Here is a 23,925-nt window from a genome sequence, read left to right on the forward strand (position 1 = left end):
TTGGTCAGTCATGCAGCACAACTCCCTCGCGGGGGATCAGTGACTCACTTCTGCGACCTACCCTGCCAAACCTCCTGCAAGTAAAGTCCTTCCAACTAACCGCTCTCTCGTAATCACGCTGCCTCGTTATTGTTAATCTTAAATCACACCAAAGTAAACGCATGCGGAGACTGGAAAAAAAAATGAATGTGTCCGTCTGTAATGTAAATGGTGCTCATGTAAAGCGTGCGGATACCTTTGGGTCGAGTTTGTGCTATATAAAACTGCACCCCCTACCCGAAAGAAAATAGTAGTGTATTTTTAATGACTACATAAGAAATCCAGGTAAACACGAAGCTTAACAGCTATTTTTCAGGGGGAAAAAACACACAGTCGGTGAGTGTGTTGCAGCGCGGAACATCAAATTCCCCCTTCGGCACAGACCAACTACCTCAGCATCAAATTCACTCAAATACATTCATTGGTGGGGCCCATAACACCAATACTTACACTCCGTTGATCTGTTTTCTGAGGGAAATATGCTTCCAAACGTTGACATGAAAGGAATACCTTTACTTTACACTAAACACATTGACCTCAAACCTAAGATATCCCTCTCATAAGGAGATGGATTATTTAGTTGTTTGCAGGTTTAGTTTCATAGTCATTTATCTAGTCTTTAAATCTCATTAAATTCTCTTCTTAAATAATCCACACAACACATTTGTCAATTAATCAAATATTCTTTATCTAAGAAATATTGCAAGAAACGTTAGAAATCATCATCAGCATTTCAGAGCATCATATTTACCTATTCTGGCTAAAGTCGTCCTCTAAGTCAATCAGTCAAGGAAGAATTTTATTTAGCAAAGTTAGGCCGCAATTCAGTCTCTCAAGGATTCAGGATAACAGCTGTCCAGCAGTGTCACCGTCCTCTCTGTCAGCATAACGTCAGGAAATCGAGTTCGTCAAATAAGAGCGTTAGCAATTTGTCCAATTCCCTACCTCCTTTTATAATGAAAATAATGTCACAAAGTATCAAGATCGGGGTTTAGAAAGTCCTGATTGGTCCACTTGGGGTCGAGAGGTACAGTTCTCAGGGTGTCAAATGATAAAGTCATCAAACTTGCTTGTTCCGGCTTTTAAATCGAGCTTTGTCTTTGGTATTGGATAGGTTCCTGGAGAGTCCTTGAAGGGTACATGTTCTCCCGGGGTCAGGTCCAGGCCACTGCTGCTGGCGGTGACGCCTGCGCACTTCACCCAGAACCTCGTGTTGTCGGGGCAGTCACGTTTAACGTCTCGTTCACCCATCTTGTATAGGCCGAAATGGTCAACTTAAGCAAAAGAAACACAAAAACATAATTAAAACATAGAAATGGCTAATAAAATGTTATCCCCTTGCTAATACCCATATGTGTGTGTATTTATCTAGCAGAAGCAACACTCAGCGGTTTATACTCACTGAATAAAGCACAAATCACAAATACATCACCAAAGCAACATATAACATGCAATATTCTAATTTTCTACTATTAATATGCGTACTCAAGTTAGTTCACAATTAATATAGCCATGCAAGGTGCAATTCCCACGTGTAATTCTTTTGTTAATATAATTGGTGAGTTATCACTTCAAACGGATTAATAATATTACAATTAATTTATTATTCGGATTCATATAAACATGCAGGATGGGGGGGTATACAAAATTTTGTATTACCAGCCCCAGCAAGTTAAGGGCAACGCATAAGATAATCAATATTTAAAGAAATTACTGAGGCCACGGTGAGTGGTCCGTCGCTGCCATCTGTCTCCCAACCTGCAGGGCCTAACTCATTCAAACAGCAGAGCTCGGTCTCCCGCTGTGCTAACTGCAGACAAGTGGGCCACTGCTTCCAGCTCTCAGCCGATCTCATCAGAGAAGGGGTAAGGAGGAAGAAACAATGTCAACCTTCCCTGAAAGGAAGCCCAAATCCAACCAAACATTATACGGAAAAAAAAACATCTGCTGGTGTTCCGCGTCGACATGGAAAATTGCAAACAGACTAAAGTGGAAGGCTCAAATAACACAAACTGTGGCATTAAGAGCAGGTATGAGAGAAAAATGCAATAGTTGAATGTAGGAGCTGTAGCGCCAAAGTGGAATACAGGCAAACAGTAACTGAGCAGGGAACCAAGAAACAAATAGTCCCTCAAACAACAGATAAAGAACCAAGGCAGAATGAGACAGTACTTAGTCCCTGCTCTGTGGGTGTAACAGAAGAGAGAAAGGAGGGACCTAGAGGCAGGACAGACCACTAGCAAGCAGGGATTTTTGAAGGACACTGACATAGACAAATGAAAAGCAATGGCAAGAAAGGGGATGGACTTGATACCCACAGACCGATTACAAAAGGTCTTGAAGAGACAGCTGTGCTGTCTAGCTTGACCTAAAAAGGGGACAAAGCCTGGCAAGGATAGTGAAAGCCAGCTAGCAGCCTGCAAAGATGTCATGTACGCCAGCCTTCGGACCAGAATCCCTTGCTTCCCTCACACTTGCATACTTCCATAAGAAACCCAGTGGTGGAGGTGCTGTGAATGAGTACGCTGCATTGATGGACAACTCAGCAGTTACAAGGGGCAGTGCCACTGCAGCAGCAATAAGTCTTAATGGAGCGTTTTGCAACCAAAGGAGCGAGGTAGTCCGCCCAAACCCCAATTGCACATTGTTATCATTCAACTACAGTGAGAGCACAAACACAAATACAAATATTGGTGACGGGAGCCAAACAGGTCAATATAAGGATGTTGGGGGAGCAAGTGACGAGGATAAAGGCTCAGAATCTCATGCAGCAGCTACTCTAGCTTACCTTCCACTTCTGCCTAGGTAGTGAGATCACATCGTAAATTGTTGTACGTCATTAAAAAGAAAAATCCAAGGAATTTCTGGAGAATGAATCATGACATCAAGAAAGGCTCAGACACTGAAATCAGCACAAATATAACTGAAGCAGCCTGGGTCAGCGATCTGCAGGACCACTATTCTTTAACCACAGGGATCGGGGCATGGACCCCAGCCTCAACCCTGGTGTAAAGACCTTGGATCCTTCAATAACAGCAGCACTAGGGGCTATTTTTACAGACAAACTAATAAAGGTAAATAAGTGTGTATGTGCAGGAGGTGCAACCAGCCCAAATTGTCTGCCACATGCTATTTATAAAGCTAATCCAATTTCTGGGGCAAAAGAAGAAATCACTATACAACACAGCTTTGTTGGCAGAAGAGGTGCCAGAAATTTGGAGAAGGTCAATAATACATCCAATTTTTAAGGACGTAAAAAACTAATCCAGCTAATTACAGACTCATGGCTTTCCTTGATGTAGAGGCCAAATACTTTGCAAGTTTGCTCCTTCAAGACCTGGCTGACAGTTCGACACAGCTTGAATACAGGGCCCCTAAATAAGACAGGTTTCTTGCCTTGGAACTTTGTTAAATCTCTTGGCCCTGGCTATCTATATGTAAAAAACATTCTATTTTTCTTATTGAAATCCATATAACAAAAAAAAAGCAAATTGTTTTTTTTTTAATCCATAAATACATCCATAAAATTCATTAAATATGTCAGAAATAATACAGAATTGTTAAATAGCACCAATTTGCCGGAAAGGAATAATTCCTAAAATCAATAAAGATAGACAATTGAAACATTTAAGCCAGTGTACAAAAAAAAAAGGAGAAAGTTAAGAGGCATGATATCTTGAAACAGCATCAACTGCCTATTATTAACACAAACAAAACAATTGATTAAACCTTAGATACTTTAAACATAAACATAAAAATCAGCGAGTATGTGCAAAATACAATTCATCCTATATTCAATGAAATAGCTAGATTACAGGAAAATATCAAAGGTCATATAATAGATTAAAATACTATGTAAAAAACCTTCTCAACGAAATCAACAACGTTTGACTGCTTTTTTAACTTCAAGGCCGCGTTCAACAGTGTAACAAGAAACGTGTTATGGATAAAATTATGTAACGTTGGCATACGTCCTGAACTACTTAGGACCATCCAATACGTGCAGCAGATAAAAATTGGAGAGCGCACTAGGCTTTCTAGAAAAGTCTACTTCGACTCTGGCATTATACTAGGGGGCGTGCTCACTCCTTTCTTGTCCAAACTTTATGTTTCCAATTTGTTGAGTGTTCTTAATAAGGTTAACACGGATGCCCTGAAACTGAGAAGCCACCTGGCAGCTACCAAATCTACTTTATGTGGATGATTTATTATTATTAAGCAATACGAGGGTAGGCCTTCAAAGGGTACTGGGCACTCTACATGACTTTGCAACCAACAATACACCTGTAGTAAATCATACAAAAACACAAGACCCTAAAATAGGGAGAAAAAATTAACATCCAAGGATCCTGGCATATACATGGCAAGAAACATGAAACTGAAGTGCAGTACAAATATCTAGGGGTCATTATTGACAGTAGGAGCTCATATGTGCCACACGGCAAACTAATGAAATCAAAAACACTGTCACTAAGGACAGCATTCAACAAATTGCTAAAACCACTATGGGGCCCCATGCTTCATCCCTTGTTAGAGGTCATGAGAGCTAGACTGGCCCCAGCCATCAAATATGGAAGGGTAATAATGAGGGGCAGCCACAGCACATTGTTGGATTATCTGATTGCCCAAACCTACAGATACATCTTTAGATTGCCAAAGTACACAGCTCAGTGCCAGGTACGACTAGAGTGTGGAGTTGTCAAGAAGGACTTAGAAAGTAGGAGTGCATTGCTAGAAACGTGCCACAGCTTACGTGCAGATCAACCAGGCGCTTTGGATCATTTGATATGGCGCAAGATGACTTCAACAGGCTCAATCTCACCTCACAGATGTTACGTAGAGGAATCTATAGGTCACTTATAGGTGGATCATCATTGGTCTAAGTCAATAACAACAAGTTTAAAATTTTTTGATAAAACTGACACGCAAAACGTCATATTTAGAGGACAAGGATTCTGTTGCAAAACTAAACCCACGCCCAGCAAAAATCACAAACATGTACACCACCTTAAAGCCACAATCCTTCTTTGGCAACAGCATTTCAAAAAATGTAAAAAGTAATTTCATACTGCAGCGGTGCGGCATTCACTCCACATTATACAGCTTCCACCTTGGCAGAAAATCAAAGGTGAACTATATTGTAGGCTCTGTAGGGCCACAGAAGAATCACTTCTAAGGCCCAGATTACAAGTCTGGTGGTCCACGTACCACCAGACTCGTGGAGGAGCAGCAATGGCGCTCTTCCGACCGCCCTATTATGAGTTGGGCAGTGAGATTGCCACAGCCCTGCCGCAGCTGCCAGGGAACCTCCATTCCCTAGCAGTGTTCTGGCGGTCAGGAGTCAGTAATATGTTTGGCGGGATTGCCGCTGTCCCACCAACCATATTACAAGTTTCCTCTCTGCCATGGTTTTCCACCGCCATGAAAACCATGGCGGAGAGGAAACAAAAGGGGGTCCTACAAGGCCCATTGGCACCTCACGCCCTGTGGATGCACACAGGGGGGCACAACATGTGCCCCCTGTGTGCATGCACACCAGTTCCTGCATGGCATGGACTTTACAGTCCATACTGTGCAGGAACTGTTTTGGCGCCCATTGAGGTGCCTATTTTCAGGACACTGCCGTTGGAACGTGAAAAACAAGGCCCGCCAGACATGAGGAAACTCTTAAACTGCCTGGGTGGTCTGACCACAGCTTTGGCAGAGCAGCGGCAGGGCTGACCCTGCGCCACACTGCCAAAGTTGTAATCAGGCCCTAAGTGTTGTATGCATCTGCCTGGTACTTCTAAAGGAATGAAGACAGTTGCTCCGCCCACTGCTCAAAGAGCTCCTAGTTCGTACATGTAGGCAAGCTGTTGTTGAGGTGGTTAATCAAGGAAACCAAAGACTAAATGGCAATTTTACAAAACTTATGGTCATCTTTGGGACTAAAGTAGGCCAAGTGTAAAGAACTTGACCCAGCGCACATGAAACTTAGTCCTGTTAGTACTTCATAGAACTCTTAACTCTGAAAATGTGTTTGTTTGTATTTCAAAATAGACAGTGAAACTCGAGTATTGATTTTTTAGACACATACTTTTATTGTCGTTTATAATGTATTACAGTTTATGCAGGAGTAATGTTTCAATCGGTACAGTACAATTACATCAAACATTGCTAGTGGGAGGACATTTCTTCACTTCGCATACAGAATAATATGAGAAACTCAAGTATTGATAATACCATAAGGACACTCCTTTACCACTGTTCATAATATAGATGAACTTTTAGCACAAAAAGGGGGATATTCTCAAGAATGTGTGATAACTACCGCAAAATCATCTTAACGCAACTCTTCACATCGCAGTCCATTGTGGTAAAATAACACTGTGTAAACGTGGTATTCCCAAGCCGGCGGCACCATGCGATAGTCTCACAATAACGCGTCAAATGTCTACAATAAAGTCAACGCGAACCCGCAAAAATGCGAAACCCGAACGCAAAAAAATCTGCGATGAGGCCAATCGCGATACAAAAACCAGCGAAAACCAGCGACAGGCCTGCAATTCCCATGCGTCATGAGGGAAAATGCACCATAAAAGAAGAGTACAAAAATGGTGAGATGACAATCTACGAGCACAACCCCACATCCGTGACGTAGAACAAATGACCATTGTCCCGCATCACATAGGCATCTCCACACAGTCACAATGTACATTGACATGCAGTCTGCCTGTAAACTGCGCCAATGCAGACACATGCATGGAACACACAGAAACCGCAACTCCCCTTCACATTGCAGAGAGACAAGCAACCCCTCCTGCACACAGACGTGTCATTTCCATGATCAATCAATTATGACAGCGTGGACGAATGTAGGGGCAGTGACTCCGCCTTACGTACATGTTGCCCATGTTGTGGGACTTGAGTCACAGGGGGCATCCCTGCATCATGGTGGTACATAACTGACCCCAAAAGGAGCCCTGTTGTCACCAATAGGTCACAAATGGCAGCCAAAATGGAATGACCTTGGACACATGTAAAACGCCGAATAGTGGGACACCCTACTAACTGTGACACACAGGACTGGCAGTTCAAATACGTGACACCCCAAACAGCCTCTCTGCACAGAGGTGACACACCAACCATCCATGAACACATCATAAAATCGTTAAAAAACACAGGTCGCACTCACACTTGCCTGAGTGATGTGCCTGTACAGATGAGTGGCATGCACTTAGTGAATGTAATTTTGGAATGCATTTATTTGCACATGCTGTGCCTGTGGTTAATCTGTACTGTCCCATGATTGCCAAGGACAGTCACAATGTGACGTGCTCATCTGAAGAAATTTGCAATGATGGTGTCCCTGCGGGCTATTCCTGCTGCGGCTGCAGAGGGGTGTGGTCCACCTGCCTCATCTTCATCATCATCGTCCGGTGCCTCTGGAAAACTGGTATCCATGGTGCCTTGCTGCGTACACATTTGTTGTACAACACACAACATGCAACGATCATCTTGCACACAATGTCTGGGCTGAACAGGAGCCTTCCACTTGTGCCGTCCAGGCACCTGAAACTTGACTTCAACACGCCAAATGTGCATTCCACGATGCCCCTGGTGCGTTTGTGGGCCGCATTGTACTGCCTCTGGGGCTGTGTGTTCGGGGCTCAGAGGGGTGTCATTATCCAAGCACAGAGTGCATATCCTTGGTCACCTGAGACAGTGCAGAGAGACATAAGTCAACAGTTGGTTCTGCATGATGTGTTGACAGGCTCACTGGTTCATTGGTGTGTGATATGTGGGACTTTGTGATTCCTGTATGACACGTACTGCTTGTTGCAAATGAGCTGCATCAATGTGTAGTACGTAGCCTCACTGCTGATCCTCCCTCCCCCGAGCCTATTCACTAGTGAGCGTGGTGCAGATTGGGGTGTACAAATTCTCCCTACTTCCACGGATAGAATAATTTCACAGATACACGCACATGCACTCATCATACACTTGGGCCCATTTCACTAACATATACTCAATTACTCTATCAACGCTGAACCTGTGGAAAGAAAACTCCTAAACACCCTATATCTACACTGAGGCCAATAGGATCAGTTTGATGTTATCCTGAGTCATGATCTAAACAGTAACCTAAACACCAATAATCAAATAGAGAACTCAATAATTGACAAGAAATAACCACCAACACTGTATTTAAAATTATGGTACTTTATCTAAAATTAGTCAAAAGAAATCAATCAAAGTAAATCATTATTCTCATAATTACCTATTCTAGCTAAATATCATAAATGGGTCAGGACAGGTCTCTCGATAGAAGTCTCTCGAGTCGCCGTCCTCACAGCATCAATCCTCACCAACGCAGGTTTGGGTAGAATTGGCCTCAAAATTCAAAACGCAAAGACACAGACCCTCTCTAGTCTAGTATATTTATAATAAATGTAACAAAAGAAAGCAACATAAAATGTTTTAGATATCCACTGAACCGCTGAGCAGAGCGAGCAGGAAAGGATGTAGCATCGCTACATTTGGAAAATCTCCGCTCAGAAAAATCACAAAAATAAAAAGACGGAAGAAGGAAACTCGGATTTGCAAATGTTTCTTTTTACGTTCACATTTCCTCGGAACCAGCATTGTGATCACAAAGTTCATTGTGGCTCCTTTGTCCTCCAAGGACACTTGGATATCCGCCCAGAGCTGCTGTCCTCACGGAAAATTTTAAACCAGGCGAAGACTGTGGTCAGATGTCTCTCGACCATGTTCAGCAAGTCCTTCTCATCAAAGCTCGACTACTCGAATGCAGGCTTTAAACGGCAGCCATTTTCTACTAGGCCAAAACGTACCATCTTAATTAAAAGAGACAAAAACAACGTTACCACAGCATAGTGATTAAACAGTGTTAACCCCACTAATACCCTTATGTGTATGTAATTATCTAGCCTTTGCAACATAAGAAAAACATTAGTACACGACATTTTAAAAGCGTCTTGTGCTTTAAAATAAACAGCACTCAGCAACATTTATTTAATAAACATGCACATTATTAGTAAGCAACATGAACGCATCCCCACGTGTAGTTTTCTCTTGTTAGTTCGTATTGATTAATCAGAACATTTACACAAAACAAATAATTAGTAGTTACAAATTAATATTTTTAATTTTCTCGACAATAGACAAACCAGAGCTTTAAAAACCCAATAGATTTTCAACAGAAAACTCTGCTCCAGCAAGCGCAGCGTGGTTGCATCACCTGCACCCCTACGGCACACCATTGTAATGCCCGTCTGTGTAGGCCTATGGTAAGGACATGGCGGACACAGATGTAGAGTACATGCCTGGTTGAACTCGCCCTGCAGTTGAGGGTAGACCTTAGCCTTATGCTGCGGAAATAGCGACACACACAACAGTGGGCATGTATGATCCCGGACCCCGGGCGCGCTTACTCACCCTCATCTACCCCTCGGCCGAGGCCGTACTCCGTGGGCATACTACATAGCAACATTGCACAATGCGTGACAGGTGGCGCAGACACCACACCAGAGACACACCCATTAGTTACCTCTTTGTCAAGGCCTAAACTCAACAACGCCCAGAGCCACTTGTTGAATGACCACACCCCTATGCCATACTGCCGTACGCCGGTCCACTCACGCTCACAGGGGGGTCCGACTCAGCCACATGTCCCAGAACTACACCACTGCCTGAGGTGGCAAGGTTGCGCACGCTGTACACAGCACAATGTGATGTGGTATGGCCCGGGGACCTCATGCATACATAATGAACACACGGACACAATGAGATCATTTGTGGAACTGACTACGGGCACGTGCACCTGGCACCTTTTATTGCCAGGGTCACACGTCCAGTGATGCCTGTGCTGGATGGGTGTTGGGTAGTGTAAGCAACCAGTCAGGGGTTGGTTGGTGCTGGCAACAACTACAACAGTGATCAGACAATCAGAAGTTCAAAGTACAAACAGCAAGGGGCCATGACTTGAGCTGCACAGAGTTAGTGGCCCCGGATGCACTGCGGCCGGCACAGGCACACCTGCAAGGGACAGTGATTTGTGGTGCACTCAGATAGGGCCACGAGAGCTGAGCGGGTCCTCGTTGATCTCCAAGGAGAATGTCGCGAAGTGTTACGGGGGACAGTGGAAGGTGTCCATCCAGGGCATGTCCTTAAAGGAAAACGGGATGCATTTAAAAAAAAAAAAGAAATGAAACGTTTTCATTTAATTTTTTAAGGGCAGGCAGTGGTCCCTGGGACCACTGCATGCCCTTAAAAAATATTTCCCCCTGCGTTTGCAAAGGGGAAGGGGTCCCCTGGGGACCCCTTCCCTTTTGCGACCCTATTACCAACCTCTTGAAGAGGGTGGTCATATGCGAGTGTTTTGTGCCCGCAATTGCGGACTCAAAACATTCTTACATAGGGTTGGGCTCGCAATTAGGAAGTGAATGCCACTTCCTAACAGCGAGTCGCAAAACCCTATTATGCAAGTCGCAAAAAATTGCGAGTCGCAAAATAGGGTTTGTACATTCCCCATGCTGTTTTTGCATGCGCAAACAGGTTCGCAAACCCGTTTGCACATGTAAAAATGGCCGTACATCTGACCCTCAGTTAACCATCGGCAAATCTTTAGAAATTGATTCGTACTAATTTGAACTAATTGTTATCAGTATTTATCTCACTGATTATTTCTTTATATGCATGTGATGGTCTTCATTGACTGCATGTTTTGTAATAAAACCTGACTTGACATTCACACTGACCTACGCTATTGCAGTTGTGTGATTTTAATTATGTTGAATTTGTTTAATGCATTCCGAGCTAGGCGTAATATAAAAGGTTAAGAATATTTATGTTCCCTGACAAAGAGAAACAGGCATTTGCAATGCAAGAGGTCTCGCATTAACGCAAGTTTAAGCTATTGGCATTGTAAATGAGAATGCGTTTTATTTATGTTTCAAAAGCCAAAACATAAATAAAAGGCATTGTCATTTACAATGCCAATAGCTCAAGCTCTGGTAAATGCAAGACCTGTTGCATTTCGGCAGGAGGGTAGCAGAGTCAGTAGAAGACCTTTCCACATGGGAGCCGCCGAGATGGGCCTGAGCCCTGCCTTGACGTATACAACACAGAAACTATTCTCAACTCTTGTGCCCCTTGCTAAACAAAGGCATACAAAACCACACGTCTCTTTGCTAATGTATGTTTATATGAGCGTGCATGGAGGCAGCCAAAAAGAAAGCATTTTGCCTGACAAGCAGCAGAAAATCTTACGACAGCAAACGTCAGTTTCACAATTCGAAGTACAGAGACAGCTGCAGCTAATGTTACTGGACAGAATGTGTAATAATCCTACGTGTCAAATAGGCGGATGTAATTACCGCATGAACAATGGCGTAACACGGCGAGTCAGTGAGTGCAAGAAAGCCTTCCCATGCTGACAACGCGTAAACACCCCCCCTCCCCCCACACAAACATGTGATATTCATTTGTCATAATCATTCACTCGATAAACACTAGAGTAGCGCCATCTAGTGGCCCAAATGCCCCCAGGTACCATGGGGGCTCGCCGAAAGGCAGTGTGCTCCTCTGCATAGATGAGCAGAACCGAGCGAGGCGGCCGCTCTTACCGCCGCATGGACCTTTGGCTGCAATTGTGGACAAGACAATCCAGGGCAGGGAAGAAAACGTGAAAATTGCTCCGACAACAAATAAAACATCCCCTTTCGACAATAACTACCACAAAGTCATATACATTTGCTTGAGTTGGAGGCCAAGCGCCGCTGCCGATTCTCCCTAATTGGGAGATTAAGGGGGGAGAGGGGGGCAAGCCGACACCAAAACACTTTATTGTGTGTGAAAAAGGCCGCTTTATTGAAACAGGTGCATATCACAATTTAACTCCTTGGCCACTGCCTTACAAAACTAACGCCTCGCTATACAATAACCTCCTGACCCCTTGTGTTTTCCCCCCACCCCTACGATCCCCACATCATTTCCCCCATCCCCCCAAAATACAACATAACATTCCCTAACCAACATATAACCCAATCCTACACCATGTAGCCTTTCCCAACTCACAAACTCCCCTGACCGTAACCCCTACCTGCCTTTAGTGCAACTGTAACTATCCAACCTCTAATCTAAACTTATCCAACCTGTCTACCCTTTACCTGTCCCTGGACCCACATTACCAAACCTCTAACAACAAACTCTAGCCAATCCCGGCCAACTGTCAACCACCCCGCTTGCACCTGCTCCAAGCGACAATACATCCAACCGCCCCTATGTACCTGTTCCAACAAATGCTGCCCCAAACCCGCAAAAATGCAACCCCCAAAGCCCCCTGTAACAGGCCCCCTAAACCCCTCTAACCATAGGGAGGGAGGGTGGGAAAAAACTTTAAACTAGCGCACCCAGCCACCAGGTCACCAAGCCTAAAATGGTGGCTGGGATATCGCGCGTTTTACCTATATACCCCTTGGGCTACTATCCCTGGATTTGGGCTACATTTGGGCTATCCCTCAAATGTAGCCCAATTACTACAAAATGGCCGTTCGGCCACGCCCCCCTCCCAACCTGCCCGGGTGGCAGACCTCGCGGTGCTCGGCTGCCCCCCAGGCTCCCATTGGGAGATTAAGGGGGGAGAGGGGGGCAAGCCGACACCAAAACACTTTATTGTGTGTGAAAAAGGCCGCTTTATTGAAACAGGTGCATATCACAATTTAACTCCTTGGCCACTGCCTTACAAAACTAACGCCTCGCTATACAATAACCTCCTGACCCCTTGTGTTTTCCCCCCACCCCTACGATCCCCACATCATTTCCCCCATCCCCCCAAAATACAACATAACATTCCCTAACCAACATATAACCCAATCCTACACCATGTAGCCTTTCCCAACTCCCAAACTCCCCTGACCGTAACCCCTACCTGCCTTTAGTGCAACTGTAACTATCCAACCTCTAATCTAAACTTATCCAACCTGTCTACCCTTTACCTGTCCCTGGACCCACATTACCAAACCTCTAACAACAAACTCTAGCCAATCCCGGCCAACTGTCAACCACCCCGCCACCCAGGAAAAGGGGGGAAGTGTCGGCGACTGCGCCTCTTCCTCCCGTTTGTCTGCCCCCCCCCACGCGCCGCGACCCCGCAGGACCTAACACCTGTAAACCCCCAGCAGACGCGCCAACACTTCCCTCAACTCCAAAAGGTACAGGTCCATTCCCATCCTGGACAGGTGCACCCCATCGTCCCTGAACATCTCCCGCGCATCGTAGCGAATGTCCCCATGTGCCACTCGGCCAATCCCCAAATGCCGACAAAACCTCACCATCTCCGTATTAAGTTTACGCCGCGCCTTATCCACCGCACCTGGGTTCACCGCGCCCCTCCAACTCCTCCGGGGGACAAATTCCGTCCACACAATAGAACAATCCGCCCATCTCTCCTTAATCAACGCCAGGTCCTTCTTCATTGCCCGCATAAGTGCCAAACCTGTCTCCTTCACCATGTAATTCTCCCCCAAATGGAGAACCAATACATCTGGGCACCGACCTGCCCGTAAGATCCCGTTCAACACCGGCACCAATTCCTTCCAACGCATCCCCCCCCTACCCCTCCACCCCACATTGAACACATCTTTATTGAAACCCAACTGTTCCCCAAAATAGCTCTCCTGCGCCTGCAATTGGGCCCTCCTCACGAACGAGTGCCCCACAATCCATATAGCCATTTCTCGGGCCAGGGGTCCCATGACCGAACCTGAAAAGAAAAACAAGAATGAAAACCTAGCCACACCCCTTGAAAAGTTCCACTGCCTTTGCGAAGTCCCCCTTCTGCTTTTTTTTTTTTTTTTTTTTTTATAGTGTCACCCCACCCCCCGGCTCGCTGCGCACATAACGCTGGTAGCAATTCGAAGACCACCTTCCCAACCTCATGATTTCTTCCCTATCCCAACCCCTCGCATGCGCCTCTGACGCTGCCCCAATGCGAAAGGAGTGCGTGCCAAAACCCTTTTCCTCGACCCCCAGAGTCCTAAGTGCTTTCCTCAGTACTGCCAGCAATTGCGAAGCCTTAACGCCTCGCCCCTGCTGATGGGAGAAAACCAGTCCCCCCAGTTCCCCAGAGCACGCATTCCACCGCCGACCCCAGCGGAACGGACACACCCCCGGGGATCGCCCTTTCCTCAACGTAACCCACTTCCCTCGACTCTTCTGGTCTGTCTTCGCCTTCCGCAGCCAAATGCTCACTACCTGTTCCCCAAAGGATACCTCATCCCAGGTCAAACCCCGTTCCCCTTTCGACCCCAGCAGCTCCGATACCCGAAACGCCCCAAAAAACATCCAAGACATAAGCGTGGCGAACAGCAAGGCCTCCCCACTGTCCCAACACACCACGGGCAGAACCCCCAGCACCCTACCTAACAGCTCCCAGGACAGTGGCCTCCGCACCCTGGCCACCCTTCCGCATTCCCGCGCCCAGCCCTCCAAAATCCGCGCCCCCAGCTCCCCTGCGGATGGCGCATAACCCCACAACAGTTTGCCGATGAACGCAACCCCCGCCAACTTGCCCACTATCGTCACCCTCGTCAACCCTCTCTCCACCAAATCCAGAATAAATTGCACTACATCCTCCCGTCTCTCCGCCTCGGAAGCCCGCCATCTCGCCCCTGAGCAGACAAACTCTTCCCACGCCGCCCTGTATGCCAGTTTCGTTGACAGCGCTAATGAACCTAGAACCAATTGTAGCATCCGGTATTGCCTACTTCCCAGAGTTGGTTCGGCATCCTGGTCGGGTTCACGTCCGCGTCCTTGGCGAGCCCACGGAATCTCCCCCACTGTGAACGAGACAAGGCATCCGCAATGTCATTGTCCACTCCTGGCACATGCACCGCGCGAAACGCAATATCATGCCTCAAACACCCCAGCACAAAAACCCGCAACAACTTAAGCACCTGCGCATCCCGCGCCGACTGTCTGTTCACCACCTGGACCACTGCCATGTTATCGATCCTGAACGTGACCTTTTTGTGGGCCAACAGAACCCCCCACAGTGTAACTGCCACCACTAAGGGAAAGAATTCCAAAAACGCAATGCTCCTACCTCCCTCCAACCATTCCTCGGGCCAGGGCTCCGCACACCATCTCCCCTGCCAATACAGACCAAATCCCTTGCTCCCCGCTGCGTCCGAGAAAATCTGTACGTCCTATACCATGTCCACTTCCCTCATCAAAGGCACCCCATTAAACTGGTGCAGGAAAAACTGCCAGATGCGCAAGTCCTCTCTCACCCCTGCTGACAGCCGCACATGATGGTGTGGAGGCCTCTGCCCCTCCAATGCGCGCCCCAGTCGCCTACAGAAAGTCCGCCCTACTCTGACCACCCTACAAGCAAAATTGAGATGTCCCAGCAACACCTGTATGTCCCTGACCGTCACCTTCTGTCGTGCCAACACACTGGTCAGCAAGCTCAACATGTTTTGCTTCTTTTCCTCCGGGAGGCGCGCCTCCATTTGGACCGAATCCAATTCAATACCTAGGAAAGCCAGTGCCGTACTGGGGCCCTGCGTTTTCTCCGGGGCCAGTGGCACGCCCATGTCCCCCATGATCTCATGGAAACTGTCCAGACCCTGCTGGCAGTCCGCGGAGTCTGAGGTGCCGACAAAAAAGAAGTCATCCAAGTAATGTGTCACGCCTTGGTGACCCGTTCGTTCCGTAAACAACCATTGTAGGAACGTGCTGAAACATTCAAAAAGTGCGCAGGACATGGAGCAGCCCATCGGCAATGCCTTGTCCACATACCAGTGACCGCCGAATTGTATGCCCAACAGATCCCAGTCATCTGGATGAACTGGCAGCAACCGGAAAGCTGACTTGATGTCGCACTTTGCCATCTGTGCTGCTGCGCCCGCGGACACCACCAGTGCCATAGCCACGTCAACAGATGAATAGGACACAGTGGCCGCGCTGTCCGCAATAAAGTCATTGACCGACCCCCCTTCTGGCCATGACAAATGCTGAATAAGGCGAAACTGGCCCATCTCCTTTTTAGGTACCTCGCCAACGGGTGACACAATCAAATTGGGCAAAGGCCACTCGCGAAAGGGTCCCGCCATGCGGCCCTCCTGTACCTCCTTGTCTAGTTTCGCCTGCACCACCTGTGGATGCTCCCTCACTGAACGCAAATTGTCTGCCCATCTCCGGACCCTTGGCCCTTCGTACCCCAACCTGAAACCCTCTTGAAACCCCAATCTCAGCTTCTCCGCCGCCGCCCTGTCTGGATAGTCCCCCAGCGCCCCCACCAACTGCTCTAACCTAACCGGAGTACGAGCCTTTGGCCCCAGTCCCCCTCGCCCCCTCCCTCCTCCTCCCTGCTGCGACTGCTGCTGGGCTCCGGCCTTAGGGGCTCCCGACTGCCATTGCTGACCGCTGTGCCCCGGACCTGGCGTCCCCCAACACTTAACCAGCGGATGTCGTTTACCGCAGCCCGAGCATTCGTGCCGAAACTTACAGTACTCTCTCGTGCATAGGCCCTTGTTAAAGTCCCAGCAAGCCCCCTTGTCTCCTGTCGTCCCTCTGCCGGCTCCCCCCACCCCCCCGCGGGTGGGACCCCCTCGAAAGGGCTGATACACAAGGGGCAGCCCGCTGGCCGTAAATATAGTCTTCCCCGACCCAGCCAGGCCCATGGTATGCTGCCACAAATCCGTATCCAGCTCTCCCCATTTTGCCTCCGCATCCCATGCCATGCGCGCCCGGAATTCCTCATCATACTGAGCCCAGGCATATCCACCCCCCGTAATCTGTGCCTTCCTAATGACGTCCATGTATTTAAACATGGCCACTGACCTCTCCGGAAACTTCTCGCAATACACGCTGGCATATATCAGAAAAGCCGCTGTCCAGTTTTCTATTGTCAGCGGCACCTTAGGCCTCTTTGCGAGCTCAAACTCCTCCTCCTTAGAACCCTCCTTTGCCCTGACCTCTCTGTGCAGGAGTTTGAGTATCTCCACATACTCCCCTTTCCAGATCCGTTCCTTCGTTGCCAACATCAAATGCGCCCCCAAGGGCTTTGTCACTCCCATATATGGTAACCGCTTTATCTTCAATTCCTTACTTTCCAGTTTTGTCTCCTCTGCCTTTGCGTCCCCTGTCCCCTTCTCGCTTGTCCCCTCCTTCTTGGTCTGCCCGCTGTCTCCCTGCCCTACGCCGTCCGTGCCCACAGCCACATCCACCACATACGTACCTTTGCGCAATCTTTCCCCTACCCCCCCCCCCTCCACCCCCGCCCCCCCCACCCCTCTCGACACCATCCTTGGCCGCCCGAGCAAATGTGCATTACCTGGCGCCAATGTCTCCGTCCGTCGCTCCTCCTGACGTCCTGTCCTGGGGGCCGAGCTGCTTTCCCACCTCGATGTCCGACCCGTGGGCTGCGCCTGGCGTTGTGACACCTGTAAGAAACTAGCCACAACATTACTCGGCCCCCCGTCCCTACCGTCTCCCACCTCACGCAACTCTCCTTCCTCCATACTCTCCTCCTCATAGTCCAATTCCTCCTGTCCTGCACCCCCAGCGCTCCCCGCTGGACATGCCACCTGCTGCTTAGGAAAACAAACAACATTCCTGTCGGTGTTCCTCCGTCGCTGCCCCCCGGGGCGCTGTAACCCCGTGGGTGTTGGGGCTGGCGAACCCGTCTCGGGCCTACTTGTGCCAGCCGCGTCGGGATCCCTCGCAGGTACTGGGCACGCCGCCCGAGGCTCCACCCTCCCTTCTCCTTGGCGTCGCCAGGCCGCTCCCAGCCCTGCCAAGTCCGGTACCCCGCGCTGTTCCCGCTGCCGCTCCGCTACCTGCAAGGGAAAGGAATGGTCTGGTGTGCTCGGCCTACCTACTTTCCTCCTGCCATCCCATCTCCGCTTGCCAGCCCCCGACGACTCCGCGACCCACGCCTTACCCACCGCGCTCAAATCCGCCACTTCGTCGTCCTCCCCATCGCCTTCGTCCCCGTCGCTCCACTCCCCCTGCCCGCTCCACCCTGCCCCGTGCCCGCTCGACCCCACTCCGTCTGTGCCACCCCCCCACACCTCTCCCCCCTCCCTTCCGTCTCCCCCGCTCCCAAGCCCCCGACCCCCGACGCCCCCCCAACCCCTCCGCCCAGGACTCAAAGATATCCAGGCCTCCCCAGTCCCTCTCACTGCCCTCCGACTCAAATAGCACTGGGGATTCTCCCCCTGCTGCTTCCCCCCCCAGGGCCCCCCTACCTGCCCCCACCCTCCGTTGTCGCGCCCCGCCAAGCCCCTGACCCCTGCGCTCCTCTCCAATGCCCCCGTGTCACGCCCCCCCGCCCCTCCCCGGCCCCACCTCGTCCGCCTCGTGGTCCGACGCTGTCCCCAACCCACTGAAAGCCGCGCTCCCCCCCTTCCCTGACCCCCCACCTGCTGCCTGCCCTGCCTATCCACGGATATCCTGTCCCTGGCCGCCCGCCCCCCCCCGCCCCCCCGCACTCCCCAACTCCGACGCCTCCCACCCCGGGGCCACGCGCCTCCGCGCTGTGCCGGCCCCAGAAATCACCGCCAGTACTGCACTCTCCCCGGGCCCTTCCCCAAGCCCCTCCTCCTCTTCCTCTCGCTCCTCCCGCCCCCACGCTCTCCGCGATCCTCTCGTCGTGCCTGCCCGGCCCTCCAACGAGCGTCTCCGCGCCCCCGCCGTCACCAAGGCAAAGGCCGCTCCCCGGCTCGAGGAGCGACCCGCGTACGACCTGGGCCTCTCCTGTGAGGCGTCCGGAGCCTTCCCCCTTCGCCCCGCTCGTCCCCTTCCCCGCCCCGCCTCCAATCCCTTCGCACGCCCCTCTGCTACCGCCGCAGACCCAGAGGCGGCGCTCCTGACATACGCGCCGCCTCGGACACTCACCGCTCCTCGCGACGGACTCCCGGGTGGCGAACAAGCCGCGACGGCGGCCGCCACCCCCGCAGACGCACGCCTCGCCGGTTGCCTCGTCCAATTAGCCTCTTGGACCAGCAAGTCCATCCTCCCCGCCTCGCTCAACAAACGGATGGCCTCCAAGACACGATAGTCACCACCTGACATGACTCCAGGTACCGTTCTAACTCCTATTCTCACCTACAAAACCACAAAAAACTTTAAACTAGCGCACCCAGCCACCAAGCCTAAAATGGTGGCTGGGATATCGCGCGTTTTACCTATATACCCCTTGGGCTACTATCCCTGGATTTGGGCTACATTTGGGCTATCCCTCAAATGTAGCCCAATTACTACAAAATGGCCGTTCGGCCACGCCCCCCTCTCCCCCCTCCCAACCTGCCCGGGCGGCAGAACTCGCGGTGCTCGGCTGCCCCCCAGGCTCCCATTGCACCTCGCGTGTGAGGCGGCCGCCATTACTGCGAACAAGCACATCACTTTGAATTGCATGCACAAGAAGATACAACTTTAACATTTAAAACTCAGACAATAAAATAAACGCTTACAATAATAAACTGCCCCGAAGCCATAATGACCATTAGCTTGCGTTCAACCATTACCACCACGCGCTGCAATCGACCACCCATTCGCTGTCCTGAATGGGCTCGGGGCTCGTGCATGAAACCAGACCAATGCTAGCCCGATGGCGGTGAGTTCCGTGCTCCCAACGCGCAATTTTTAAACATTTTAGAACATCAGATTAAAACCAAGCGCTGCGGGTAGCCTCACAAAAACGCTGCCCTGAACTGACTCGGGACTCGTGCATGAAACCAGAACAATGGGGCATATCAGCAACAACCGGCGATAATTATCGCTAAGCGCACTTAGCGCTAGGATAATTATCGCTGAGATAGCGTGCTATTAGCAACGCTTATTTCAAAAGCGATAAAAATCCTAGCGCTAACTGCCTAAAGTTAGATTATCGCTGGAAACCCAGCGATAATCTCACGTAGTGTGGCATTAGCTTGCTGATAGGGACTTACAAACTTAGCCATGAAATCCACCTTCCATAGGATATCATGGCTAAGTCAGTCCTGAAGCAGGCGTAAGGAAAGTAGCGATAACAGGGACTATCGCTACTTTTCTTGCCGCTATGCTTCATAGCGTGGGGCTTGATGAGAGGAGAAATATCGCTTAGCGACATTTCTCCTGTCATGTCAGGTCAGGAACGCCCACTTTGCATCTCATTAGAGATGCAAAGCTGGGCGTTAGGAATCTCGATGCTAATGCAAGGTTTCACGCGTTAGCGTGGCCTTGCTAATTAGGCGATAAAATTATCGCCGCTTTTCGTCCGAAAACGACTGTGATGAACTCCAACGGAATGCCCGGGTCATCGGAATAGAGCCAAGAACGAGGCATCTGATTGGGAGATAAAACCGAAAGTCGCCAGTGAAAACGTTTTTTAACAAGAAATGATTGGTTTACCTGAGATATTTCTGAATTGATACAGCGCATTGAATTGGGCCATAGATCAAATAAGAACACTAGATCCATAAAGAATTCTATATAGAGACTGGAAAGAAAAATTAAGGAAATCTGCCCTAAAATTCTTGAGGACAAGTGGGAGAAGTCTTAAAACGAATCTCCGAGTGCAGGTTTGCACCGGTCTGACATGTAACAGATGGTTTTAATTATATGATATAAGGAGAATAAACTCAGTGTCCTGAAGAAGGTGGTCCAAATAAAATACACCACCGAAACGCGTCGACGCATATCTAACTGATGTTAAATTCTGCAGGACCATGAACGAGGCATCTGATTGGGAGATAAAACCGAGAGTCGCCAGTGAAAACGTTTTTTAACAAGAAATGATTGGTTTACCTGAGATATTGCTGAATTGATACAGCGCATTGAATTGGGCCATAGACCAAATAAGAACACTAGATCCATAAAGAATTCTATATAGAGACTGGAAAGAAAAATTAAGGAAATCTGCCCTAAAATTCTTGAGGACCAGTGGGAGAAGTCTTAAAACTAATCTCCGCGTACAGGTTTGCACCGGTCTGACATGTAACAGATGGTTTTAATTATATGATATAAGGAGAATAAACTCAGTGTCCTGAAGAAGGTGGTCCAAATAAAATACACCACCGAAACGCGTCGACGCATATCTAATTGATGTTAAATTGGGCAGGAGTCAGTACCAAACTATAGACAGGAAAAACTATACTCGTGCTATATGCTGGCTACGAATCAAGCCTGATTAACACAGGAATTACATAGTGTATTGTCTTTTTATTTTCTCCTTTTTATTTTATAAGTATAGTTGTCTTTTAAATTGATTTTATATTCTACATAATAATTGTATATTATATATGCATTTGTGAAATTGTTTAAGGTCATTTGATTGAACAAATGGAAGAATAAACTTAGATAAGTGCTTCACCTGTGTAAAATTTAAAGGTTGTGTGTATGAATGATAAGATGATAGTGTAAAAATTGAATTTGCCTTTCATCCAAAGGAAATTCGTTTTTTAACTTTAAGTCAGTCCTGAAGCAGGCGTAAGGAAAGTAGCGATAACCGGGGTTATCGCTACTTTTCCTGCCGCTATGCTTCATAGCGTGGGGCTTGATGATAGGAGAAATGTCGCTTAGCGACATTTCTCCTGTCATATCAGGTCAGGAACGCCCACTTTGCATTTCATTAGAGATGCAAAGCTGGGCGTTAGGAATCCCGACACTAATGCAAGGTTTCACGCGTTAGCGTGGCCTTGCTAATTAGGCGATAAAATTATCGCTGCTTTTCGGCCGAAAACGGCCGCAAAAGCGGCGATAATTTTTTATCTCCAGCTTGATGATATGTCCCAATGTTCGCTGACTTGCGGTGTGTTCGTGCTTCCGCTATGCAACACTTAAACATCTTTAAACCTTTAAGACCTCTTTGAAACCTGGAAATTCAGCTCAAGCGCTGCAGGTAAACTCGCAAACATTGCCCGGCTTTACTCATGCGCAGAACCAACAAAAACGATGCACTGGCCATCTGGTGCACTGTGAAATGCCCCCTATGGGGATCGAACCTGCAACCTTGTTATTCTGAGGGCCACACTATAACCGCCTGAGCTACCTCATACATGAGACGAAACAAGTAACTCGGTTTAAATAGACATCAGCATGTGAGAACAAGTATTATTACCTCGTACATAAAACAAAACATTATACAACGGTTTCAATAGCCGTTAACATGTGAGAATAACATTATTAATGTATTAATTGTAAAATAAACGCTGCCGTGTTATATCACGATTGCCCCCGGTCAGCGTTTAAGCGGGTGGTGTTGGCCTCCCGATGCCGTGACCTCGTACCTTTGCCATCGTAACAAGCGGCCTGGAGATTGCTGCTTTAAACGCCTTGCATAAAACAACGTCCCCCCAGCTGAGCAACCGAAGTCCCGTATCTTCCATCCGGTGCACTGCGAACGGCCATGTCCGCCCCATTGTTAACCATCCTCTTTGATCTGACCCCCATTGCTGATCGCCGCAAACTCGCATCGCCATTTCGAACGGCTAAGTAGCTGGCTGGGAGAGTACATACAGGCCTTACGCTGCGTGTGTCGGGAGAGAACGCTAAGGGGCATCGGGTCTGCCTAACTCGTACGTCCTATTATTAGAGGTCTTAGACAAGCAGCAGGCCATCCCTATGATGGAAGGGTGGCAATTTGTAAATACACCGCTTGTTAAACAAAGTGTGGCGTCTGCCATTACATGCCAGCACAGAAAAGGGCGCTTGGTAAACAAGGAAGTAGTCCTTAAATAAAAAGATAACAGCTCAGCAGCGGAACTAAACTGTAGTTGGTCGGTGCTGCTTCCTGCGAAACGGAAGCAAAACGAAAGTGACGTATCAGATCGAAAGCCAATGATAAGCCAGCTAACAAGAGCAATGCCAGAGTTAACCAATGGCAAGCGGCAGGAGAAATTACCTTGATATTGTGTTTACTATAGGTCTTGCAACAGCACATGCGCTGTGTAGGCTCGAACTAAAAAGAGAACGTCATCAGATGAAAGTAACATGGAGGGTTAATGTCGTGGAAGTTTAAACTACTTATAGAACAATATAAAGCTTTTAGTAAGCCCTGGCTTCCTTCAATGCTTTAAATGAGGAAAATGTTTAAAAAAATGAAGTGAGTGAAACAAGAAATTAAGATGGCAAAACTATGGTGTTCAATGCAATTGGTTACTCATCCCGAAATACTAGCCATCTTTGACAAATATGAGCCTGACTGATGATAAAACACAATTTATCTGCAAGAAACAATTGGGAGATAAAAATAAAACACGCAGCGCAGCCATTGTGAGGCTGCGCTGCATTGTGCGACAGGGAGGGAGCTGGAGAGCGCCATATCTTCAAATAAATGACTCTCTCCTCAACCTTTCCCTTGCGCTGATTGCAGCTGCCGTGCATCACACACACACCTTAGCGCCATAGCACTCGGGTGTGTGCATTAGTCTAGCATATGTTTTGTATGGGAAGGGTACCCTTCCCGTACAAAATACAATGCCCAGACACATGCAAAAACAATTCCACTTAGTATGTGTGCTGCACAGTGCAGCACGCAAGCAAAGTCAGAAAAGGAAGGAGAAATGAAAGCATTTCTCCTTCTGCGTGCCTTCTTGAAAAAGGGCACAGTTTTTTCACGCTAAACCCAATCTACTTTATTTAGTAAATTGGGTTTAGCGTGCGAAACCTTGGTTGGTTGCATGAGAATGCTCATGCTCCACCCTTGGTACGCCCCCATATCGCAAAGTAATGCCAAGCCGTGCTATGTGCTGCTTCGCGTTACTTTTCTGTTATTTCCAGCAACAAGATTAGCGCTGGAAAGTAAACAGGGAAAAAAAGATTTTACGTCACTTTTGTGACGCCAACACGGCGCAAATCTTAGTAAATCTCCCCCAATGTCTCTGAGATTCATGCCAA

The 23,925-nt window shown here is 48.4% G+C and overlaps 3 protein-coding genes and 1 long non-coding RNA gene across 7 annotated transcripts in view; 1 reads left to right on the forward strand and 3 right to left on the reverse strand.

The window, feature by feature from the left end:
- Positions 1 to 23,925, forward strand: part of MAG (myelin associated glycoprotein) — a 421,346-nt gene that overhangs the window by 217,593 nt on the left and 179,828 nt on the right. The gene's annotated exons all lie outside the window — the stretch shown is intronic.
- Positions 703 to 22,820, reverse strand: LOC146809294 (uncharacterized). The gene is made up of 2 exons (XR_014966388.1): positions 22,317 to 22,820; positions 703 to 8,876 (listed from the first exon to the last, which is right to left on the reverse strand). It is a non-coding gene; the product is annotated as an uncharacterized LOC146809294 (long non-coding RNA).
- LOC146809295 (uncharacterized) lies at positions 13,686 to 16,331 on the reverse strand. Its single transcript, XM_085616100.1, has 2 exons — positions 14,808 to 16,331; positions 13,686 to 13,804 (listed from the first exon to the last, which is right to left on the reverse strand). Exon 1 carries the CDS (start codon positions 16,155 to 16,157, stop codon positions 15,249 to 15,251), a length of 909 nt encoding a protein of 302 aa, XP_085472226.1. The 5' UTR covers positions 16,158 to 16,331; the 3' UTR covers positions 13,686 to 13,804; positions 14,808 to 15,248.
- On the reverse strand, positions 13,801 to 18,040 carry LOC146809296 (uncharacterized). The gene is made up of 2 exons (XM_085616099.1): positions 17,381 to 18,040; positions 13,801 to 14,879 (listed from the first exon to the last, which is right to left on the reverse strand). The coding sequence occupies exons 1-2, from the start codon at positions 17,565 to 17,567 to the stop codon at positions 13,903 to 13,905; spliced, it is 1,164 nt and encodes a 387-aa protein (XP_085472225.1). The 5' UTR covers positions 17,568 to 18,040; the 3' UTR covers positions 13,801 to 13,902.

The sequence above is a fragment of the Triturus cristatus genome, chromosome 7, assembly GCF_964204655.1.
Source record: "Triturus cristatus chromosome 7, aTriCri1.1, whole genome shotgun sequence".
NCBI lineage: Eukaryota > Metazoa > Chordata > Amphibia > Caudata > Salamandridae > Triturus > Triturus cristatus.

Bases quoted from the DNA above. Each gene is read 5' to 3' on its own strand.
- LOC146809295 (XM_085616100.1), bottom strand. From the start codon at position 16,157: ATGGCGGGACCCTTTCGCGAGTGGCCTTTGCCCAATTTGATTGTGTCA.
- LOC146809296 (XM_085616099.1), bottom strand. From the start codon at position 17,567: ATGGAGGAAGGAGAGTTGCGTGAGGTGGGAGACGGTAGGGACGGGGGG. The intron at 14,880-17,380 runs GTAATGCACATT...TCTCGTTCACAG, and splicing joins GACGGAGACATTGGCGCCAG to TGGGGGAGATTCCGTGGGCT.